At 35.2% G+C, this 22532-nt stretch overlaps 2 protein-coding genes and 1 long non-coding RNA gene across 3 annotated transcripts; 2 read left to right on the top strand and 1 right to left on the bottom strand.

Moving 5' to 3' along the window:
• Positions 1-2920: 2920 nt before the first annotated feature.
• On the bottom strand, positions 2921-9749 carry LOC126553150 (uncharacterized). Its single transcript, XR_007606450.1, has 3 exons — positions 9633-9749; positions 9543-9586; positions 2921-3004 (listed from the first exon to the last, which is right to left on the bottom strand). It is a non-coding gene; the product is annotated as an uncharacterized LOC126553150 (long non-coding RNA).
• A 5181-nt stretch (positions 9750-14930) lies between these two features.
• On the top strand, positions 14931-16583 carry LOC126553149 (zinc finger MYM-type protein 1-like). The gene is made up of 2 exons (XM_050208318.1): positions 14931-16428; positions 16497-16583. Exon 1 carries the CDS (start codon positions 15117-15119, stop codon positions 16392-16394), a length of 1278 nt encoding a protein of 425 aa, XP_050064275.1. The 5' UTR covers positions 14931-15116; the 3' UTR covers positions 16395-16428; positions 16497-16583.
• Positions 16584-21340: 4757 nt separating this feature from the next.
• On the top strand, positions 21341-21889 carry LOC126553144 (CGG triplet repeat-binding protein 1-like). Its single transcript, XM_050208315.1, has one exon. The coding sequence runs from the start codon at positions 21341-21343 to the stop codon at positions 21887-21889; it is 549 nt and encodes a 182-aa protein (XP_050064272.1).
• Positions 21890-22532: the final 643 nt, after the last annotated feature.

The following is a 22532-nucleotide window of genomic DNA, read 5'->3' as shown; positions in this document are numbered from 1 at the left end:
GTATAGGAGAAATGATAGCGAAGAGAGAAATTATAATAAAAGAGATAATAGTCCTTACCCCACTAGATTGTATAATAGATATTCTAGAGATAATAGCAAAGACAACAATTACAATAGAGACAGATCATATTCAAGAGAAAGAAAGAACAATTATGATAGTTCTAGGGAAAGTAGTAGAGATAGAAGTTATGACAGAGATTTTATAACGTATAAACACAGAAATGATAAAGACAGGGAAATAAGAGGAAATTATAAACAGCGTAATAAGAACAACAACGAAGAAAAACGGTACTCAAAATACCGGCAATACAGCAGAGACAATAGTCGAGAAAGAGTACCAGGAAAATATAGAGAAGAAGCCGGAGAGAATAACCGGAGATATTTGTCCACTAGACAAAACTTGGGCAATAGGCCACTGCGTCAGCATTTGTCTCACGATGTCCCAGGGAATAGCGTTAAAATTTAAAAACAAATTTAATAATATAAAACAGTTAATTAAACAAAATAAAAATACTAACGAAATAGCTTACCTAAAAACAGACGATCAATGGTTATGTCGTATATTGTAGACAGTCGTCCAAAATTATTACTTAATATGTATAAAAGAATATTTTTAAATAAACCACGGGAGAGGCCGGTGAAGCAAAATGTGCTGAGGCAACAAGAAAATTTCGTATATAAGACCGCCGTACGCACGGGCAGGGGGAGTCCCGCTGTCGCTGAGTGAGTCGGCGAGTGTAGGTACGACGATCGTACGTGTGAAGCGGCGGTTATAGTACGGGCTAAACGAATAGTATTTTTGATTGTTTATTTTGTGTTTTTTTTGAAAGTTTAATAAAAAGTGTTTCCGACCAGGACAACCCGAGTTGAATATCATTTAAGTCTTCCTTGCGTTCCTACCTTTATATAGGAAACAGTGCCGGGATATACGTACCACGGACATATGTAATTTTCGAGTCGTTTCCACTATAAAGGAGCGAAGAATCGACAAGCGCACACCATCGTACCTCACTAGTTAACAGTGCCATTCTAATTTATTTTAGAGAGTGTCATTAACTAGTGAATACGAGGGTAAAACTTACCTAGTTGGTTATACCGCGTATACTGAAATACCGGTATACCACAGTTATTATATCTGATTACAAAAAATAATTATAATGACAAACCTAAGTATTCTAATATTTTCAAAACTCTAGAAAATACAAAACAATTTTGCATAGATAATAAAATAAAAAAATTAGCGTTGCCTAAAATATGCTCAGGCATAGACAATAAAAAATGGGATATCATTTCTAATATAATCAAATTTATATTTCAAAATACCTTTATAAAGATTAAAATCCTATAACTAGCCGAAGGTAAAGATGACAACCATTTACAAAACTATGAAAACATATATCCTATCAATGACAACAAAAATAACAGCTCAGCAATTGAAACAAATAAAATGAAAGACATATATATAAGTAACTCTAATAACTCTATTAACAATGAACCAAAAAATATTAATAAACATGTATGCACCTGTGTAGACAAACATTACAATACAAGAGTATTATCAATAATAGTAGAACATGAAGTTATTGAAAAATACACAATAATTGACACCGGATCTAATATTTCTTGCATAGATATGTCTTTAATTAATGATATAGAACTCGTTAAAAATGAGGAAGATATTGTTATAACAGGAGCAGATAATACCAAATTAGAACAATTAAGCAAAATAAAATTAGTGGTCTAAATAAATGGAAACATATACTCTATTAATGCGTACGTAATCAAAGGATTGAACTGCAAAATACTATTGGGAAACGATTTAAACATAAAAAATAACTTAATCATTAATTTTAAAGATAAAAATTTAGAATTAAATAATAATATCTTAATACCTATGGATAAACTATGGTACAATTATAACACACAAAGCAATAACAATAATATAGGAACAAAATATAATATAACAAACATAAACTATGACAAACAAAAATATATAGGAAAAATTGTATCAAATTACAATATAAATATTCCACCGAAAAATAAAATAAATATTAAAAACTTCGACATAAACACAAATATAATAGACACAAATTACGTAATAGAACCAATTGAACGATTAAGCAAAAGCAAGCTTCTAACTTTAGAATCATTCAGTGTTAATAATAAAGACGGTATAACTCTTTACAATTTTTCTAATCTTTACAGTAATATTCCCACAGGAATGACAATAGCAAATATCGTAAAACCAAATACGCCAAAAATTAAAAAAGAATTTGTTTAAGCCGAGACCGAAACAATATTAGTTCGTGTGCCCGGTATCGTAATACTTCGTACGCAAGAACACTCACACACCGACCGATATGTATAATGTATAAATGCGTATAGCAACTCAAGAGCGTTGGACGGCTCGCCGAGTAATTCTCTGAGTGCTAGGTAGCGTGCGTTGGGTGTGTAAGTGTATATTTGTGTATGTGTATGAGTGCAGCTTAAATACTAGAGAAAGGGGTAACTAATACTACAATGATATGGTAAAACGAATGCAAATGTGGTAAAAATATAATATAATAATATAGACAATAATTACGGCCCTTTTGGCCCAACAGTTAAAAAAATGTATAATAATATAATATAATGCTGCCGGTTCGGCACAGCCAATAAAATATAATAGGTAAAAATATGTATTAGCAATAAATATAAATAAATAAAAGGACTCACAATTCGTGGAGCACTGCTGGCCAGCCGCTACCTATACAGCTATATAATAAAAATGACACATGCAATATGAAAATAATAATAGAAATAATACACAACAATTTAAATAATACACAAGAACAATTTATAAACAATTAATAAGTAGAAATACGGCGATTCGCGCCTTTGAACAGCAATATGACAATAAATATACGGCGATTCGCACCTTTGTAAAGAATATAATAATAAATGTATACAGCGATTCGCACCCTTGTAAAAGAATATAATAATAAATGTATACAGCGATTCGCACCTTTGTAAAAGAATATAATAATCGAAATATATACGGCGATTCGCACCTTTATAAACGAATATAATAATCGAAATGTGGCGATTCGCGCCACATCAATTTTAATTTACAAGTTAACAATCGGCGATTAGCGCACGACCGAAAATGCGTTATTTGCATGAAAACGCTGGAGAAAGACTAACTCTTAAAATAATATATTACACGGCCGAGGGTCCGGCGGCAGACGATAAGGCGCCGTTGCATAACATTTATTATATAATTCACGAGAGACAATTAACATATAAAAATAAATAAACAAATATAACTATGATTACGTGTGCGTGAGTGTGTGTGTGTGATCGGTCGGCAGCGGAATGTACATTATTGGCTATTGCCGTATTGTCGCGGCGGCGACATCCTCCCCCCGTTGAAAATTAACCTTTTCAACCTAGTCGGTTTGCTCAATGGGCAAGCGGCATAGTTTCACTACTGGTCTGGTTAAATCTGAACCATTAGCCAATTTTACCGTAGCCACTCGAACGACGTTGTCCTTGCCAGGATGTACTTTCACAACACGTGCTAGCTTCCATCGTGTAGGTGCTAGGTTTTCTTCTTTGACGATTACTACATCATTTAGTGCTAGTGGCCTCGAACCTGACGTCCACCTTTGACGGATTTGCAGCTGCGGAACATATTCAGCGTACCACCTGTTCCAGAAGCTCTGAAGCAACCCTTGTACTAGTTTCCATCGCCTTAACGCTGTAATCTCCTTTCCTTCGATCACTGGTTCCGGATGGAACATCAACGGGCCTCCTATTAGGAAATGAGCTGGAGTTATTGGCTCCAAGTCATTGGGGTCGCTACTCATGGGCGTAAGGGGTCGACAATTCAGGCATGCCTCTATTTGGCATAACAGTGTTTGCAATTCACTTAGGGTTAAGGATGTGCCTCTTACTACTCTGGTGAGGTGAAATTTGGCACTTTTCACTGCGCTCTCCCATATGCCGCCAAAATGAGGCGCTGCAGGCGGGTTAAACTTCCAAGTTATTCCTTCTGATGCTAGACAACCATCAACCTTTGTCACGTATACAGCCAGCTCCTTTCGTGCTCCAATAAAATTCGTCCCATTATCACTCCAAATCATGTTCGGCTTTCCTCTTCTAGATATGAATCTTCTAAACGCTGCTACGAAAGCGTTGGTTGTTAAATCCTCCACTGCCTCAATGTGAACTGCTCTCGTTGAGAAACAAACAAATATTGCGATCCACGCCTTTTTTCCCGGCCTTCCGCGTATTCCACTTCTGATGATCAGTGGCCCTGCGAAGTCAACACCAGTAGTTGTAAATGGACGAGAGTGTTGCACGCGTTGCTTCGGAAGCGAGCCCATTATCGGCTGGTCAAACGTAGGTCTCGCCCTCTTGCATATGACGCACTGCCGAACAACTGTGCGTGCAATCGCTCTGCCTCGCGTTGGCCAATATGTCCTTCTGACTTCTGCTAGAAGTGCTTGCGGACCACAATGCAGCATTCTATGATGGCAGTCCTTGTATATTAACCTTGTAATTATATGATCAGGTGGCAGTACTATTTGATTTTTTTGCTCCTTTGAAACAGTTGCATTTTGTAAGCGCCCTCCCACTAATATCAGTCCGTTGTCAATATACGGGCATAGTGATCTGAGGCTGCTTTTGGGTGGTATCTCTTTACCATTTTTCAAGGCTACCACTTCCTTTCCAAATGCTTCTGCTTGTGCTCTTTTTATTAATACCTCTTTCGCCTCCTGCAATTCCTGGACTGTTAGATGCTGGCTCCAAGACGCCCTTTTCTTGAGACGTAAATACTCCACAAACCGTCTCAGCCAAGCGACGGCACGTACTAGCCTTCGCCAGTCTGAATATCTACTTAATAGATCTCTTGATGCATCAATTGAGATAAGTGCTAGTTGCACTGGCTTTATTTCCGGTAATATTTCCTCTTCGTCCGGTAGGGCTGAAATCCTCCATTGCTCTGCGTCTTGGGTCAGCCACTCTGGACCGTTCCACCAGAAAGTATTTTTCGAGAGTTCTGCTGGCTTTACTCCACGAGATGCAATGTCGGCAGGATTTTCATTAGTGCGGACGTGATTCCATTGCCTCGCTTCAGTAATTTCGAGTATCTGGTTCACCCTGTTTGCGACATATGTCTTGAGTCGCTTGCTGTGACTGTTCAGCCACCCCAGTACGACTGTTGAGTCTGTCCACAACTGAATTGAATGTGTATTGTTACCCCATGCATCTGCTACCTTCCTTGCAAGCTCTGCTAACAGCAGTGCCCCATTCAACTCCAGACGTGGTATTGTCATTGCCTTTAGCGGCGCTACACGAGTTTTGGCACACATGAGCTGCGCGTGATATGTTTCGTTGGTTCCTCTTGTTCTTAAGTAAATGCACGCTCCGTATGCTTCTTCAGACGCGTCGCAGAAGCCATGAAACTCGATAAAATTGCAGGCGGCTGGTATCACTTTCCTTGGTATGCAAATGTTCTTTAATGTCTCTAGGCCTTGCATGAATGTTGTCCATCTCTCTACAATGTCTGCCGAGAGTGGGCTATCCCACTCAACCTTCAATGCCCAAATTTGCTGCATGAATATTTTTCCTTTGAGTAGCACGGGTGTTAGAAACCCGAGCGGATCAAATACTCGGTTTAAATCGGAAAGGAGCGTTCTTTTAGTACATCTTGATCTTGCTGAATCCATAGCTATGTTGAAATGAAATTCATCTTGATATGGTCTCCACTGTAAACCAAGTGACTTCACTGTGTCACCATCCTTTATTTCCAAGGTGTATAGTGGATCAGCCTCTCCCTTGCCTACGTGCTGTAGCACCTTAGTAGAATTTGAACACCATTTACGTAGTGGAAGTTTGGCGGAAATTAAGATAGTGTTTAGTTCTTGTTGTAATTTTATACAATCCTCTTCGGTCTCAGCTCCTGTCATCAAATCATCCATGTATATATCATTTTTGATGACTTCTGAGGCTCTTGGATATTCGTTGTGTACCAGGTGAGCTAAGGTTACAAGGCATTGTGTTGCCAGAAATGATGCTGGTTTCATTCCATATGTTACAGTCGTTAGATTGAATGTTTTTAATGGTTCAGTGGGTGAATCTCTCCACACAATTCGCTGCAAGTTCCAGTCCCTTTCATCGATTGCCACTTGTCGAAACATCTTCTCGATATCAGCCATCAATGTATATTGGTGCATTCTAAATCTAGCCAATATGGTGAAGACATCTGCTTGTACTGTTGGACCATGCATCAATACGTCGTTTAACGATACCCCGGAGGAGCTCTTTGCTGAGGCGTCAAATACAACCCTAATTTTAGTCGTTAAGCTTGACTCCTTTTTTACCGCGTGGTGTGGTAAATAACAAGATCGGACCGGCAATTCAACTTCATTTTGAACTTCTTTCATGTGACCCATCTCAAGATATTCTTTCATGAACCTCGTATATTCTGTTCTTAGCTTGTCGTCGCTCTGAAGCCTCCTCTCCACGCTCAAAAACCGTGTGGTTGCCATTGTTAGAGTGTTACCGAGCATGTCTGTTGAGGTGTTGACAGGTAATCGCACAATGAACCTACCTTCTTCATTGCGTCGCGTGTTGTTCTGGAAATGATGTAGGGCCTTGTCTTCTTCCAAGTATCTCTGATTACACTTAGAATTGTCGTACTGTGTCGAATCTTCTGTTCTGTCATTGACATCTGAATCTTTCTCTAGAGTTTCTTCAATATTTACAAGGCAAGTTGCATCGATCATTCCAGTTACAATCCAACCAAATTTACTATCTTGTAGGCAGAGCTTCCCTGTGACAAGTGGAATACGCTCGGTTCCTATCAAGTCGAAGAAAAGGCCACTTCCAATTAATAGGTCAATCGATCCCGATTCACAGAATGTTGGATCTGCTAGGAGAGGCACAAATTCATTAGGAATGTTCCAACCGTCCCTTGGAGTTGGTATAGCGGATAAGTCATTCACTATAACAGGCAATATATGGCAGGTTATTTTGACATCAAATTTCTTGACAGAGGAACTTATGGTTACGTCTACACTTGCACCCGATTGAGTCTTGCTGGTACCAATACCGCATATTGGTAGGACGTTTGTTCTCTGGTTTAATCCTAAAACTCTCGAAAGCTCCTTTGAAATAAAGTTTACTTGTGAGCCACTGTCCAGGACGGCTCGACATTTGTGATAAGAACCATTGCTGCCCTTTACGGTGACTACTGCTGTTGCTAAAAATACGTGTTCACTTGTTGCTTGAGCTGGCATGGACACTTTCTGACCGCTGCCCGGCGAGGCATCTTCCTCTGATGAGCTCGAAGGATCACCCTCCTTCTGTCTTGTTGCTTCTGATTTCCTCTCTTGATGGAGTAGGGTGTTGTGCCTGCCCTTACATGTATGGCAACTATATTTTGATTTACAATGATCCTTTGAGTGGTACGGTGACAGACAGTTGAAGCAGAGTTTTGCATCTCTTACCACTGTCAACCGACTATTGACGTCTAACTCCTTGAATGATTCGCAAAAAAATAACCAATGCTTACCCGAGCAGTGAGTACACTTATTGTCACGGTCATTTTTGTTGATTAATAGTGTCAATTTTGCAGAGTTGTTATTGATCTTGTATCCCCTTGCCCTTTGATGAGATACAGAGTTAGTGTTGGTTCCTTCCCGTTTGGAACTAAATTGATAAGAGGTTTCCATTGCCACACAGCGGCCTGCAAGAAATTCTTCTAGATCTACATATTTTGGGAGTTGTGTATTCTTCTGATGTAGTTGCCATCCATGTAACGTGTCCTTGTCTAACCTCATGCTAATGATAGTTATTAGCCAGGCATCCCATTTGTCCACAGGCTGATCTAATGCCTTAAGAGCTGCAATATGCGTGCATACATGTGAATGTAGTTGTTGAAGCTCGGTTGCGGTTGCATTATCTACGTGTGGAGATTCTAATAATGATCTGATGTGAGACTGTATGGTTAGGCTCTTGTTGTCATATCTCTGCTTAAGCCGTTCAATCGCCACATAATAGTTGGCATCCGTCATAGGAACCGCCTTGATCAGATCTAGAGCTGCACCAGTAAGATATGATCTGAGGTAGTAAAATTTGTGAGCCGATGTAAAACTATTTTCCTCGTGTATTGCAGATCGAAAAGAGTCGAAAAAAGGTTCCCAGTCCTGAATGTTCCCGCTGAACTCCGGGATCTTTATTGGTGGTAATTGTATTCGTGACTGGCTTGTTGACGTATTCGAGTTATGCGACGTATCATGACCTGAAGCATTATGACGCCTTTCGTTAGTTATAGCTTCCTGAATTCTAGAGCGTGCGGCAAAATAGTTTTTTTCAAACTCTTCTCGTTCCTTCTCTTCTTCCAACGGATCCTCAGTGTTGAGTAGTTCTATCTCTGACTGCACATCGTCGAATTTCCTATTTATTTGAGGTAACTCTTCTTGCCTAAACTCTAGCAATGACAAGGCCTCTGTCATTGGATCGAAGCTATTAATAAACTTCAACGTACGGGTGAGTGCACCCTTGACCACACCACGTTTACGCCTAAGTTCGGACAATACCTTCATCGTATCTGCGTCTAAAACCATTGCTATATTATGACTAAGTCTATGTTACAGAAGTACTGCCGACTCGATTCTAAATCGAATGTGTCGTAAGAAACAAAAAGCGGATTCTATAATAAAAATAATAAGTTTTTGCTGAGTGCAATATTACGTAGCTACAACACCATGACAATAAATAGAATTTTATGCGCTACGTATGTTATGAGTTGCGATAATAGTAATAATAATCGCGATACGTAATTAACGCGATCACGTCGAGGTCACCAAATGTTTAAGCCGAGACCGAAACAATATTAGTTCGTGTGCCCGGTATCGTAATACTTCGTACGCAAGAACACTCACACACCGACCGATATGTATAATGTATAAATGCGTATAGCAACTCAAGAGCGTTGGACGGCTCGCCGAGTAATTCTCTGAGTGCTAGGTAGCGTGCGTTGGGTGTGTAAGTGTATATTTGTGTATGTGTATGAGTGCAGCTTAAATACTAGAGAAAGGGGTAACTAATACTACAATGATATGGTAAAACGAATGCAAATGTGGTAAAAATATAATATAATAATATAGACAATAATTACGGCCCTTTTGGCCCAACAGTTAAAAAAATGTATAATAATATAATATAATGCTGCCGGTTCGGCACAGCCAATAAAATATAATAGGTAAAAATATGTATTAGCAATAAATATAAATAAATAAAAGGACTCACAATTCGTGGAGCACTGCTGGCCAGCCGCTACCTATACAGCTATATAATAAAAATGACACATGCAATATGAAAATAATAATAGAAATAATACACAACAATTTAAATAATACACAAGAACAATTTATAACAATTAATAAGTAGAAATACGGCGATTCGCGCCTTTGAACAGCAATATGACAATAAATATACGGCGATTCGCACCTTTAAAGAATATAATAATAAATGTATACAGCGATTCGCACCCTTGTAAAAGAATATAATAATAAATGTATACAGCGATTCGCACCTTTGTAAAAGAATATAATAATCGAAATATATACGGCGATTCGCACCTTTATAAACGAATATAATAATCGAAATGTGGCGATTCGCGCCACATCAATTTTAATTTACAAGTTAACAATCGGCGATTAGCGCACGACCGAAAATGCGTTATTTGCATGAAAACGCTGGAGAAAGACTAACTCTTAAAATAATATATTACACGGCCGAGGGTCCGGCGGCAGACGATAAGGCGCCGTTGCATAACATTTATTATATAATTCACGAGAGACAATTAACATATAAAAATAAACAAAAAAATATAACTATGATTACGTGTGCGTGAGTGTGTGTGTGTGATCGGTCGGCAGCGGAATGTACATTATTGGCTATTGCCGTATTGTCGCGGCGGCGACAGAATTAGTAGAAAAAAATATAAAAACAATGTATACCACTAAGCAAAAACACTATGATAACTAAAATGTTTAATGAAGTAACCGATAAACAAGGAAACGTAATCAAAATTTCTCAAGAATTAAATAACGAACAACGTAAAAGCCTTAAACTAATTAATAACTATAAACACTTATTCACTTCAGACCCACTAGATATAAATTGTGTTAACATAGAACCATGTGAAATTAAATTAAAATCAGATAACCCTATATTTTAGCCACCATTTAGAGTTTCCCCGGCACAAAGAGAATAGTTAAAAATATTAATTGACCAAATGATAGACGCGGACATTATTGAACCAAGTAGAAGTAGTTACGCTGCGCCTGTTTTCTTAATTCCAAAAAAGAAAAGGGGGAATACCGATTCTTGGTAGACCACAGAAAATTTAACAACGAGACTGTAGCTGACAAACACCCAATACCACGATCACAAGACCTCTTTAGAAGTTTAGAAGGAGCTAAATACTACTCTTCTATCGACATGGCTCAGGGTTATTTTCAAATACCAATAAAACAAGAAGACCAAGATAAGACAGGATTTATTACAGATTTTGGACTATTTAATTTTAAAAGGATACCGCAAGGATTTAAAAACTCAGTTTCAATATTTCAAAGAATCATTAACAACGTGTTTAGCGACTATTTGTATAAAACCATGATAGCGTATCTTGATGATATGTTGTTTTGGAAACAGTTTTAAATAAGCATTTATTAGATTAAAACAAATTTTTATTAGACTAGAAGAAACCGGCTTAAAATTAAAAACAAATAAATGCACCTTTTTAAAATCAGAAATTGAATTACTTGGCCACACAGTCTCTAACGTTGGACTAAAACCTCTCGGAAAGAACACAGAAGCAATTGTGAAATTTCCAATACCAAAAAAAATTAAAGATGTACGAGCGTTTGTTGGGCTCACTAGTTATTACAGAAAATATATTAAAGATTTCGCAAAAATTGCAAGTCCTTTAACTAATTTGACAAAAAAAGAAAATAAATTTATTTGGGGAAACGAACAAGAAATATCTTTTGAGACTTTAAAAAAGGCGATAACAACGGCACCGGTTATGGCACATTTCAAAGACGGTTACCCTGTTTTTGTTACCACAGACGCCTCATTAGAGGGACGACTCTCTAGGATACTTGAACAGGAAGATGAAAACGAAAAAGGACACCCGATTAGTTACGCGTCTAGGAAATTGAAAGGAGGTGAAAAAAATTTTACCACTACGGAATTAGAAATGTCGACTGTAGTATTTGCAACTAATTACTTTAGAGAATACCTTATAGGAAGGAAAATAACAGTCTTCAGTGACCACTCAAGCCTACAATTCTATAAAACCATAAAGAATCCATCTTCCAGAATAACTAAATTTATTTTTAAATTATTAGAATTTGACCTAGAAATAAAACATCGTCCTGGCTCATGGAACACGGCAGCAGATTGTCTCTCACGTTACCCCGTTTATACAACAAAAATAACAGATATATTAATTAAATGAGAACGATAAAAACAAAATTAATGCAAACTCTACAGATTTCGAAATGAATTCCGACAATATAAAACCTGAGACATTAAAAACACAACAGTCAGAAGACGAATTTTGCAACGGTATAATTTTATCATTACGTGGAGATAAAAAAAATAAATATTATAAAAAATCTAGAAAATATATAATAAAACAGGAACTACTATTGAACGGGCCGGGAAATATCAATATTCAAATATCATACGGGTTACTTTATGAGCTGCACCTAACCACAGGGTGCTTATGTTTATCCGCCATGTCTGAATTGTTGAGTCTTCCACCCACCAGTATTAAACCATCGCGTAGGAAAGGAGTCAAACTCCGTAACTGGCTATTTCTTGGTACTTCTTGTCCCTTTTCTAGAGACAAGATCTCTTTGCTAAAGCACTCCGCTTAAACCATTCTTAGCACCGTTTTTTTCTTCGTTCAAGTCATGTATTCTTAAAGATTGAGGTCCATTGATCTTCTTACGCAGGAACGTTGAATAGATTATTAGCCAAGCTATTCCTCGTATCATTTGGTTCCATTCTGAGTAGTGTCCTAATATATCATTTACTGAGTTGTTTGCTACAAGTACTAGTTTCACTTTACGTATTTCAGGTAGCTCTTCATTCGCGTTGACTATTGGATTTAAGATCCAATCCTTCTCATTCCTTTCCAACCAGGTGGGTCCCTTCCACCACAATTTTGCTTCTAAAAGCTCCCGTGGTCCCAAACCTCTTGAAGGGATATCCGCTGGGTTTTCATGTGTTCCTATATGGTTCCACTGGCTGACCTCTGTAACATCCATGATTTGAGCTATTCGATTTGCAACATTTATTTTTAGCCGGCTGCCCTGGCTATTTAACCACCCTAGTACTATAGTTGAGTCTGTCCAAAGCTTGAACTGATGAATGTTGATTTGCCATGATTCAGCAACTCGGTGAGCTAATAATAATGCACCGTTGAACTCAAGGCGTGGGATTGTGCTGCCTTTTAGTGGGGCCACTCGAGTTTTAGCGCATAGAAGTCTGGAATACCATTCTCCATCGCTGCTCTGAGTACGAATATAGATACAGGCTCCATATGCTTTCTCCGAGGCGTCGCAAAATCCATGTACATCTATGATCTCAGTGCGCTCGGGAATAGCCTTTCTTGGAATGGACAATTCCTTTAGCTGCTCAAGATCATCATAAACCGAATCCATCTTTGCTGAATGTCTACCGGAAGCCGTGCATCCCAGTCTATCTTCATAGACCACAGCTGTTGTAAGAATATTTTTCCTTTCACTAAAACTGGTGACAAGAACCCAAGCGGGTCGAAAATTTTGTTCAGATCAGAGAGTATAGCTCTCTTCGATAACGCACCTTCTGATGATCTTGCTCTGATGTCATATTGAAAATGGTCTGCGACTGGTTTCCACTGCAACCCGAGTGACTTGACCGTGTCATCGTCTCCTATATCTAATACAAACAAAGGATCGTCAACACACTTGGACATGTTTCGCAAAACAAATTCGGAGTTGGAAAACCATTTCCTTAATGGTAACTTTGCTGAGTTTAGCACTGAGCTAACATCTATTTGTAACCAACAGCAGTATTCCTCTGTATCGGCTCCCGTCATTAGATCGTCCATGTAGAAATCTTCGGCAATCACCTTTAAAGCTTTCGGTAATTCCTTCTCGACACTTTTTGCGAGTGCTATAAGACAGTAGGTTGACAGAAATGAGGCAGGAGTTGTTCCATAGGTGACTGTAGTTAGCTGGTACGACCGTAGTAATTCTTATGGGCTGGATCTCCAAACAATTCTTTGTAAGTCCCAATCTTCCGTTGCCACCTTTATTTGGCGAAACATTTTTTTTATATCCGAAGTTAAGACAAATTGATGCTTGCGGAAGCGAATGAGGATTGAAAATAAATCTTGCTGAACAACTGGACCACACCTCAAGACATCATTAAGAGATATGCCAGATGTACTTTTGGCAGAGGCATCAAAAACCACTCGGACCTTTGTAGTTAAACTTGATGCTTTTATTACCGAATGATGTGGTAGATAGATGGGATTCTGCGTCTGAACTGAATCGTCCATTACTTGAACCATGTGTCCCATTTCAATATATTCGTTCATAAATCGTATGTACTCGGCCTTCAGATGCTCATCACGTTGTAATCTTTTCTCAACGTTCAAAAAACGTGCGGTCGCCATAGGTAATGTAGCCCCTAATTCACTGATTGCCTGTTTGGTGGGAAGCCGTACGATAAAACGTCAATCCTCATCACGGATGGTGTATTGCTTAAAATGTTGGTGTTTCTTGCTCTTCTTGACATCTCTTATTCGCCTTTGATGCTCGGCCATAGCTTGTATCTTAAATGCTGCTGAGAACCTTCCAATCTTCCTCTATTGTTTGTCCCATTGAGAAAAGTGTCGATGAATGCTGGTTAAAAAAGTTCTCCTGTTACGAGCCATCCGAAGCTACTTTCATGTAATGTGACTGAACCTATATTTAGTGGTATTTTTTTGTTCCCAAAACATCAAAGAACTAGCCACCTCCAATAAGCAGATCGATACCTTGAGGTTGATGGAAATCCGGATCAGCTAGAAGTGGAGCCACAGTCCCTGGTATACTCCATCCACCTGCAGGCTCTGGACAAGACGCTAATCCTCCGACTATATTAGGCAATATATAGCAAGAAATATTTATACTAAATTCACTCGTTCTTGATTCGACCTTCAACTCACTACATGACCTTGCTCTTAACCGATTGTCTCCAATACCACTTATTGGTAATAAAGACTTCTTACATGTAAGTTGTAATAGATTTGCATATCTTTTTGACACAAAGTTGACTTGGGAACCGCTATCCAAGATAGCTCTGCACTGGCGCCGTCCACCATTTTTATCTCGAACTATAACTACAGCTGTCGCAAGAAAGGTTAGGTTAACACTCCTATAATATATAATAATGATCCATACGGCACCTAATGTACAGCATAGCGGTACTCACTTGCCCGCTTTTTGTTTCTATTGTGTTCTGTTTCCACCAAAAAAAGTCCAAGGTGTTTTAGGTTCATTTATCGTCAAACCTTTTACACGATACAAAGATATGCACGAGAGCTGTAGAAACCATATTTCCAATAATTGTCACCGAGGAGCAATCGAAGCAGCAAAAAGTTTTATGGATGAAGTGCCTATAAATATATGATGGTATCCGGGCACCAAAAAGAACTAGAACAAAATCGAAAAATTGTTTCGTCCATAATTTCAAGTGCACTATTTTGCGGAACCCATGATCTACCTTTAAGAGGAAAAGGTCAAAATAAAGGTAATTGAATAAAATAATTATATTATTATAAAATACTCAATTTTTAAATCACGTATTTTTATTTTTATTTTTTATGCAGGTGTTTTTTATGACTTAATTCAAATGCGAATTGAAGCTGGTGATCATTCTCTAGAAAACCATATTGAAAAAGCCAAGCGAAATGCTACTTACACATCTCCACAAATTCAGAATGAAATTATCAATATAAGTGGAACAGTAATTAAAAATGATATTATAAATGATGTCAAAAGGCTGTAGCTTTCAGTATAATGGCAGACGAAACCGCCAATATCTCAGGAACAGAGCAATTGTCTATTGGTATTAGATTTTTCGATGATGAGAAAAAAGCTATCAGAGAAGAATTTTTAGGCTTCATTGAATTACATGCTATGGATGCTGTCAACATAGCTAGTGCAATCGATAATTTTATTCAAAACGAAGGTCTCGATGGAACGAAGCTTTTTGGACAAGGCTATGATGGTTGCGCAACTATGGCAGGGAAGATCAATGGAGTGCAATCGATTTTACGAGACAAATATCCACATGCTCTATTTTTTCACTGTGCTAGTCATAAGTTAAACTTGGTGGTCAATGATTTAAATTGTGTTCCAGAAATACGTAACACAATTTCAATGGTAAAGGATATTATAAATTTTTCTCGCGAATCTGTTTTACGTAGGAAATGTATCCCAAACATACCATCATTCTGTGAGACATGGTGGTCTCAAAAATATAGAAGCATTTCAATTTTTAAAGAAAATTTTGAGATAATTATACATGCTTTAGACAAATTATCAAAAGATGGAAACACCGCAACAAGAAAAGTTGCTTTTCAATTGCATTCTGCATCAAATAAAAGTATTTTTATAATGAGTGTTATCCTCATAGCAAAATACTCTAAATTATTAGAGCCTGTCGCGAATGCCCTGCAGTCAAAAACTTTGGATTTACTGAAATGCTCAAATTATATTAAAAAAATAGTGGACATAGTGAAAGATCACCGTGAAAACGCTGACACGGAAATTGAACAAATTTTAATTGCTGCAAACATAACAGCTGAGAATATAGGAACAGAAATTAATCTTCCTAGGATTGTGGGAAGACAACAACATCGATCGAATCCTCCAGTATCGAATACAACTGAATTCTGGAAGAGGTCTTTGCTAATTCCATACATGGATTCATTGATATCCTCCTTGGAGCGGAGATTTTCTGATGAAAACTTACCAGCTTTTTCAATTTTTTTACTACATCCTTCAAATATGTTAGATATAAACATCAAAGAATTTAAATTTAAAATAAATGATTTTGCCGATTATTACCAAATTAAAGATATAGATAGTGAAACAGAATTATGGTACAACGTTTGGAATGAGAAAAAACTGGCTAAAAATAAACTATCAGACATGGAAATGAGTGAAATAGTGGGAGAAACAGATATTTTCTTTCCTAAAATAAAGCAAGCCTTGCATATATCTTTAGCCCAGCAATGTACAACCAGCACCATTGAAAGGTCATTCAGTACTTTACGAAGGGTAAAGACTTAGTTGCGTTCAACGATGACTGAAAATCGTCTAAATGGTAAATTAAAATAGCTTTTTCATATCAATGAAAATTATATTAATTATATATAATGTAAATTATTTTAGGTCTCTGCATACTAAGCGTGCATAGAAAGCTGATAGATGAAAAGAAGGAAGAGCTACAACAGAAAATTCTAAGTAGATTTTGTGAAGATCCTAGACGATTGTCATTAATATAATTAATTATACGTATTAAATTGTTTTATTCAATTTTTTTTTTTTTTTATTTTATTACCTTTTTTATTTTACTTTCAATTATTAATATATTTATTATTGGCATTTTTATAATCTTGTTTTAATTTGCCCCCCCCCCCCTGATTGAAATCCTAGCTACGCCCATGAACATAACTACAGAACTCAATAAATACACAAAAAATACTAAAAACAATATAAAATTATTAAAGGATAGTTTTTCAAAATTTATAAATGAAGAAAATATAAATAACTTACAAGAAAAAACAAATCAGGAGAATATGGTCCAAGGTATCCAAGAAATAATTTACAATTTAATTTCAGCAATTCTAAAAATTACAAACAATGAAAAAGATACAAATATTTATTTACACTGTAAGCTACATAAAATTCCCGCAAGGATCATAAAATCAAAAATACTGTATAACGATTTAACAAAATTAAAAAGAGCAATCGAAAGAGATGGATATGAATTAACTATACCATTAAAACATTTTCATACATATTATAACTTACCAATTACCGAATGTCAATTTTCAAAATCGGCAAAATGGACACTATATCAATATATTCCTACTCATTTTAAGTTCCACGAGTCTATTTGTATTATATACTCAGAAAAAACATATATAGCAATAAATTCCATGAATGGTGAACACAGGATAATATCAGGAATCGGCCTACAACACTGTGACCCACCAAACACGGACCTATGTTATATTCCAAAATTTTCACCTGATATTACTCTTTCCCCAAAATGCGTAGAAGCAATTTTTAAAAACAAAAAATTAGATATAATTAATCAATACTGCTATTTCCAATGCGTTAAACAATATGATGACGACTCTATAATAATAAAACAAATAGGAATAAACACATACGCCATAACTAACCCACAACCTACCTTAAGCATAAAAAAAGAAATATTAAATATAACTAAAACAGAAGAACTAAAATTAAATTACAATCACCCAGGATTAACAAAAATAACCTTTCCGTGTAACTATGAACTATTAAGAAATGATATCGTTTTAATACCAAAAATGTACCCTTGTGAAACCAACAATTTAAATACATACTCAGTCAAAAGGGCATTACCAGTATCATGGACAAAAATTAAATCATTAAAAATAAACCATGAGAACAAAAAAGAAAGTATTTCCTTTTCAAACCTGACGGAAATTTTAAATCAAAATTGGATCGAGGAAATTCCTAACTTTCACGTAACAAAACAAATACAAGACCCCCAAAAATACTTTAATGATATAATACTAAAAAAAATGCCACAACCACTTATTGATGATTTCTTAGGAGACATAATTTATATTACATGGTTATCCGTGCTTACCATAATAATAGGGTTCATAGGATATAAAATATACCCAGCTATTATCAAAATAGACATGTTAACTGTGCCTCCTCCTATTCCTCAAAGATAATTAAACGAAGTTAAACAAACAAATAATTAATACACTCTTTACACTTAAAACAAAATTAATTGAACAAAAATCACAATGTAAGACCAACTACAAATATGTTCGAACATCATAATATTACATTAAAATATAAGCAATACTATCACTAATACTAACTCAAAAAAAAATAATAATCCATTTCACAAGACTAAATTCAACACTTACACTTATAAAATCGATTTCACAAAAATGTAAACAGTGAGATATAAAAAAAAAAAATCATGATAATAAAATAACTAATATTATTTTATTTAAAAAAAAAAAAAAAATGTAAAACCAATTTAATACGTGATCGGTACCAAAATAAAAGCGGTACAGCGAAAAAATAACCCCGGAAATTTTAGACCCCGAAAAAATAACCACGAAAAAAATAACCCCATAATATGAGTTTTTGCAAATTAATCTCAAATCAATACTAAATGTATAATTTACCTACGTACAATTGTTATGTTCCCACAAATAATATTAATTTTGGATTCAATGATAAATTATTGTATAGGTACTTACGATAAAAACGATTAAGAGCACGGTCTGTCTGTCATATCGATCAGATATACAATAACTAGGTACAGTGACATATTATAACGGATAAGAAAGGTACTACTAACTTTATCTTAAATGTAATGTAATGCGGTAATTTATAAAGTTCGTCAATTGTGTGTGTGTTCATTTCTCTGTATTCGGTACTACAGTGTTCTTTTGTATATTATATAATTCGCTAAGCATTTGTTTTAACTTCTTTTTGAATAGTTATGGATAGTTTAGATATTTTCGAGAGCCAGAAGGGCAAAGAGAAGTTGGCACTTAAAAATTTTATGTATGTTGTACACAAAGAGTGTTTAAATTTTATAAGGTGGAAATGCTGCAAAAAAAATAGCCACAAATGGCCATGCATTTTAAAAACTTCCCTGGATAAAAAACATTTCATTAAAATAGATCATGAACATAATCATCTTTCGTGTCAAAATGAAATTGATGCCGCAAAAATTAAAATGCAAACTAAAACACAAGCGAAAGTATCAAAATCTACGCCTACGCAGTTATTTTCCGAAGCTGTAACGGGTCTTTCAGAAGGTGTTCTTGAAGAACTTCCTAAGGAAAAATCAATAAAAAAAAACATCCAAAATCAAAGATCTCAGAACTTTCCAAAAGTACCTGATAATCTAAAAGATTTGAAAATAGAAGGTATGTATCCACTTTTAAAAATTAAGAAAAAACAAGATATTTTACGCCAAACCAATTTCTGACAAAATAAATTTTATCATAAATTGTTTAAAGTTAAAAATTTTATATTTTTCCAAATTTTAAATACTTAAATTTAAATTAAGAAAAACCCGTGTAATTATATTTACACGTGATTCATATCATAAGAGTATCCGTGTATACGTTAAAAAATATACGATTTTAAATACACGTATTCTTTTAATACCAGTAGGAAATCGTAAGCCCTATTATTATATATAAATATATAATGTTTAGGGGTGTTCCATAGGGTATACTACATATACGCAGTATACTCTCAAGATATTTTTACAAAATTATAAGTATACCTACTACAATATACTACATAATATACTCAAATCATATACAAAGGAAAAAAGCGGGCAAGTGGGTACCGTTCTGCTGTACATTAGGGGTTGGGGTTGACCTCGGACTAGGGTAGGTTAAATTTGAATGCAATGATAGGTATCATTATATACGAAAAACGATTCTGAACGAAGATGATTTGTCAGCCTAGGATATAATTTCCAGTGGATGGTGAAAAAGGTGGTTTATGATTTAATGGCCTGAATACACCAAAATTTAAGTTCTTTTATAATTATTGTAAGCTAAACTTATGAAAAATCTTGTATTAAATTTTCAACTCTTAGCTACCTATACAAACATTTTTATGAATTATACCTACAAAATAATTTGCAAATATTCATAATTTTGACGAATTTTCGTCAAGATTTGAACTTAAAATGCTTATAAAAAAAAATTGTGCCTATGTATTCTTATAATTTTTTAATCACTATGAGAATAACATATGAGGAACTTTGTATAAAATTTTCAAGTATTTTGATAGGGTCAAAAAAATTTTATCGACATTTCAAAAAAAATTTTTTAGAAAAATTGAAAATTTCAGTTGTCTATAAATAGCTCAAAAAAACTCAAAATATTTTGAAAACTAAATAATGTAAGGAAAATGCCAATCTAAATAACTGGTAAAATTTTCAAGTATCTACTACTTATACTTTTTGAATAATAACAAATATTTAAAATCTTTTGAGGATAAATCGTTATCGTTACGCTATTTCGTAAAAATTTAAAATTCAAACGCACATAAAATTTTTCCTATAATGATGTTATGAGTTTTTTCTATAGCTACTTGAAGGAAAACTTATGGAAAACTTAGTGTTATAAGTTTAATCCTTAGTTATGAACACAAAAATTTTTATGATTTTTCAACTTCAAAATTACTTGCAAATTTTCGCGTTTTCGACAGATTTCGTAAAAATTTGAATTATAAACTATTATAAAAAAAATTGTGACTAACGATTTTTAATTTTTTTTAGCTACAATAAAAACAACTCATAAGGAACCTTGTATTAAATTTTCAAAACTTTCTGGTCATTCAAAAATTTTTTATCGACACTTAAAAAAAAATTTCTCAAAAAAATCGAAAATTTCAGTGGTCTTAGAAAAAACTCAAAAAAGTCAAAATTTTTTGAAAATTTAACTATATACAGATACACTGACTTTAACATTTGGTGAAAATTTTAAGTATTTTCAGTGATTAGTTTTTGAATTACAACCATAAAAAAAAATCGATTTGGCCGAAAACTGGTTTTGCGTAAAAATTGCCGTTTTTCCGTCATTTTTTTTTTTGTTTTTCTCGATTTTTTTGAAAAGTGTTGGAAAATGTTAACTTTTTACCTCTATAATGCACCAAGGATATTCACTTTTACATCGGAAACCACCCCCATAGTTTGAAATTGGAGCATTATTTCGACTAGTTATGCTGTACGCAGACACATTGTAAAATCAATACATTCATCACTTCGTTCAGAATCTAAAACAATATTAATTTAATTAAGTAATTGTCTCAAATGTACGTCAATTATTTATGAGTCATATATTAAGTTTATTATAGAATTTTACTTCAGTCTTCAGTCGTTTTTGTGTCGTAACGTTTAAGTGTCGTCGCGTGTTTCGTCATATTATACGTTTGTAATTTATTATTTCGTATTAACGTCAAAAATGCAGAAAAATAAGCAATCAATATCTAGTGTGTTATCGAAATACGTCAATGAATTTGGGAAAAATGTATTTTCAAGTGATGGGTCAGCTGTTTTTTGCAAATTATGCGAAGTTCGAGTATCCGCAGATCGAAGATACACAGTTACGCATCATTTAAAAACTGATAAACACAGCCGCGCCATAAATCGCCATCATAATGATACAACCTCAAAAGTACAGCAACAATTAACATTGTGTTCAAAAAAATCTACATTTTCCAAAGATCTTTGTCAAACATTATTATCTGCTAATATTCCTCTAAATAAAGTTAACAACGAAGATTTTCGTTTGTTTCTGGAAAAATATATAAAAAAAGAAATTCCTGACGAAAGCACTTTACGAAAAAGTTACGTAAATGATGTTTACGTAGAAACTATGAACAAAATTAGATCCAACATTGCTGGACACAAAATTTGGGTTTCGGTGGATGAAACCACCGATGTCCAAGGAAGATATATTGCCAATATTATTATTGGAACATTAGAAATAGACAAACCGGGGCAAGTTTAAATATTAAACTCGGAGGTGCTCGATAAAACAAATCATTCGACCATCACTAAAGTTTTTGACAAGTCGATGTTTCTTCTTTGGCCTGATGGTATACGCCACGATGACGTAATATTATTCGTCAGTGATGTGGCACCGTACATGATCAAAGCAGGAAAATCAATAGGAGTGCTTTATTCTAAGATGGTGCATGTAACGTGTGTAGCACATGGTGTACATAGAGTTGCTGAGGAAATAAGAGGACGATTTTCAAATGTTGATAAATTGATTGCCAAGGCAAAACAAATATTTTTAAAATGTCCAGCCCGTGTGTTATTTTTCAAAAATAAAGCCCCGACAATACCATTACCTCCCCAGCCTATTATAACTCGTTGGGGTACATGGGTAAAAGCAGTCTCATATTACTTTAAATATTTTAAAGAAATAAAAAATATCATATTAGATGATCCATCGTTGGAAACAAATTTAGTTTTTATTCACGCAAATTATGGATATTTACCTGACACCATAGAAAAATTAGAAACCCAAGGACTTCCTTTGGCTACTAGCATTGAAATTGTTAGAAACGTTTGTGAAAAATTAAGTTCAGTGACAGGAATAACAGGCAAGTTAATTAATGACAAGTTTAAAAACGTTCTTGACAAAA

Source organism: Aphis gossypii, unplaced genomic scaffold (genome assembly GCF_020184175.1).
Source record: "Aphis gossypii isolate Hap1 unplaced genomic scaffold, ASM2018417v2 Contig00083, whole genome shotgun sequence".
Classification (NCBI taxonomy): Eukaryota; Metazoa; Arthropoda; class Insecta; order Hemiptera; family Aphididae; genus Aphis; species Aphis gossypii.
This window is presented reverse-complemented; position numbering and strand designations above follow the sequence as displayed.

Excerpts from the sequence above, each read along its gene's own strand:
- LOC126553149 (XM_050208318.1), top strand. The coding sequence starts at position 15,117 with ATGGCAGACGAAACCGCCAATATCTCAGGAACAGAGCAATTGTCTATT.
- LOC126553144 (XM_050208315.1), top strand. The coding sequence starts at position 21,341 with ATGCAGAAAAATAAGCAATCAATATCTAGTGTGTTATCGAAATACGTC.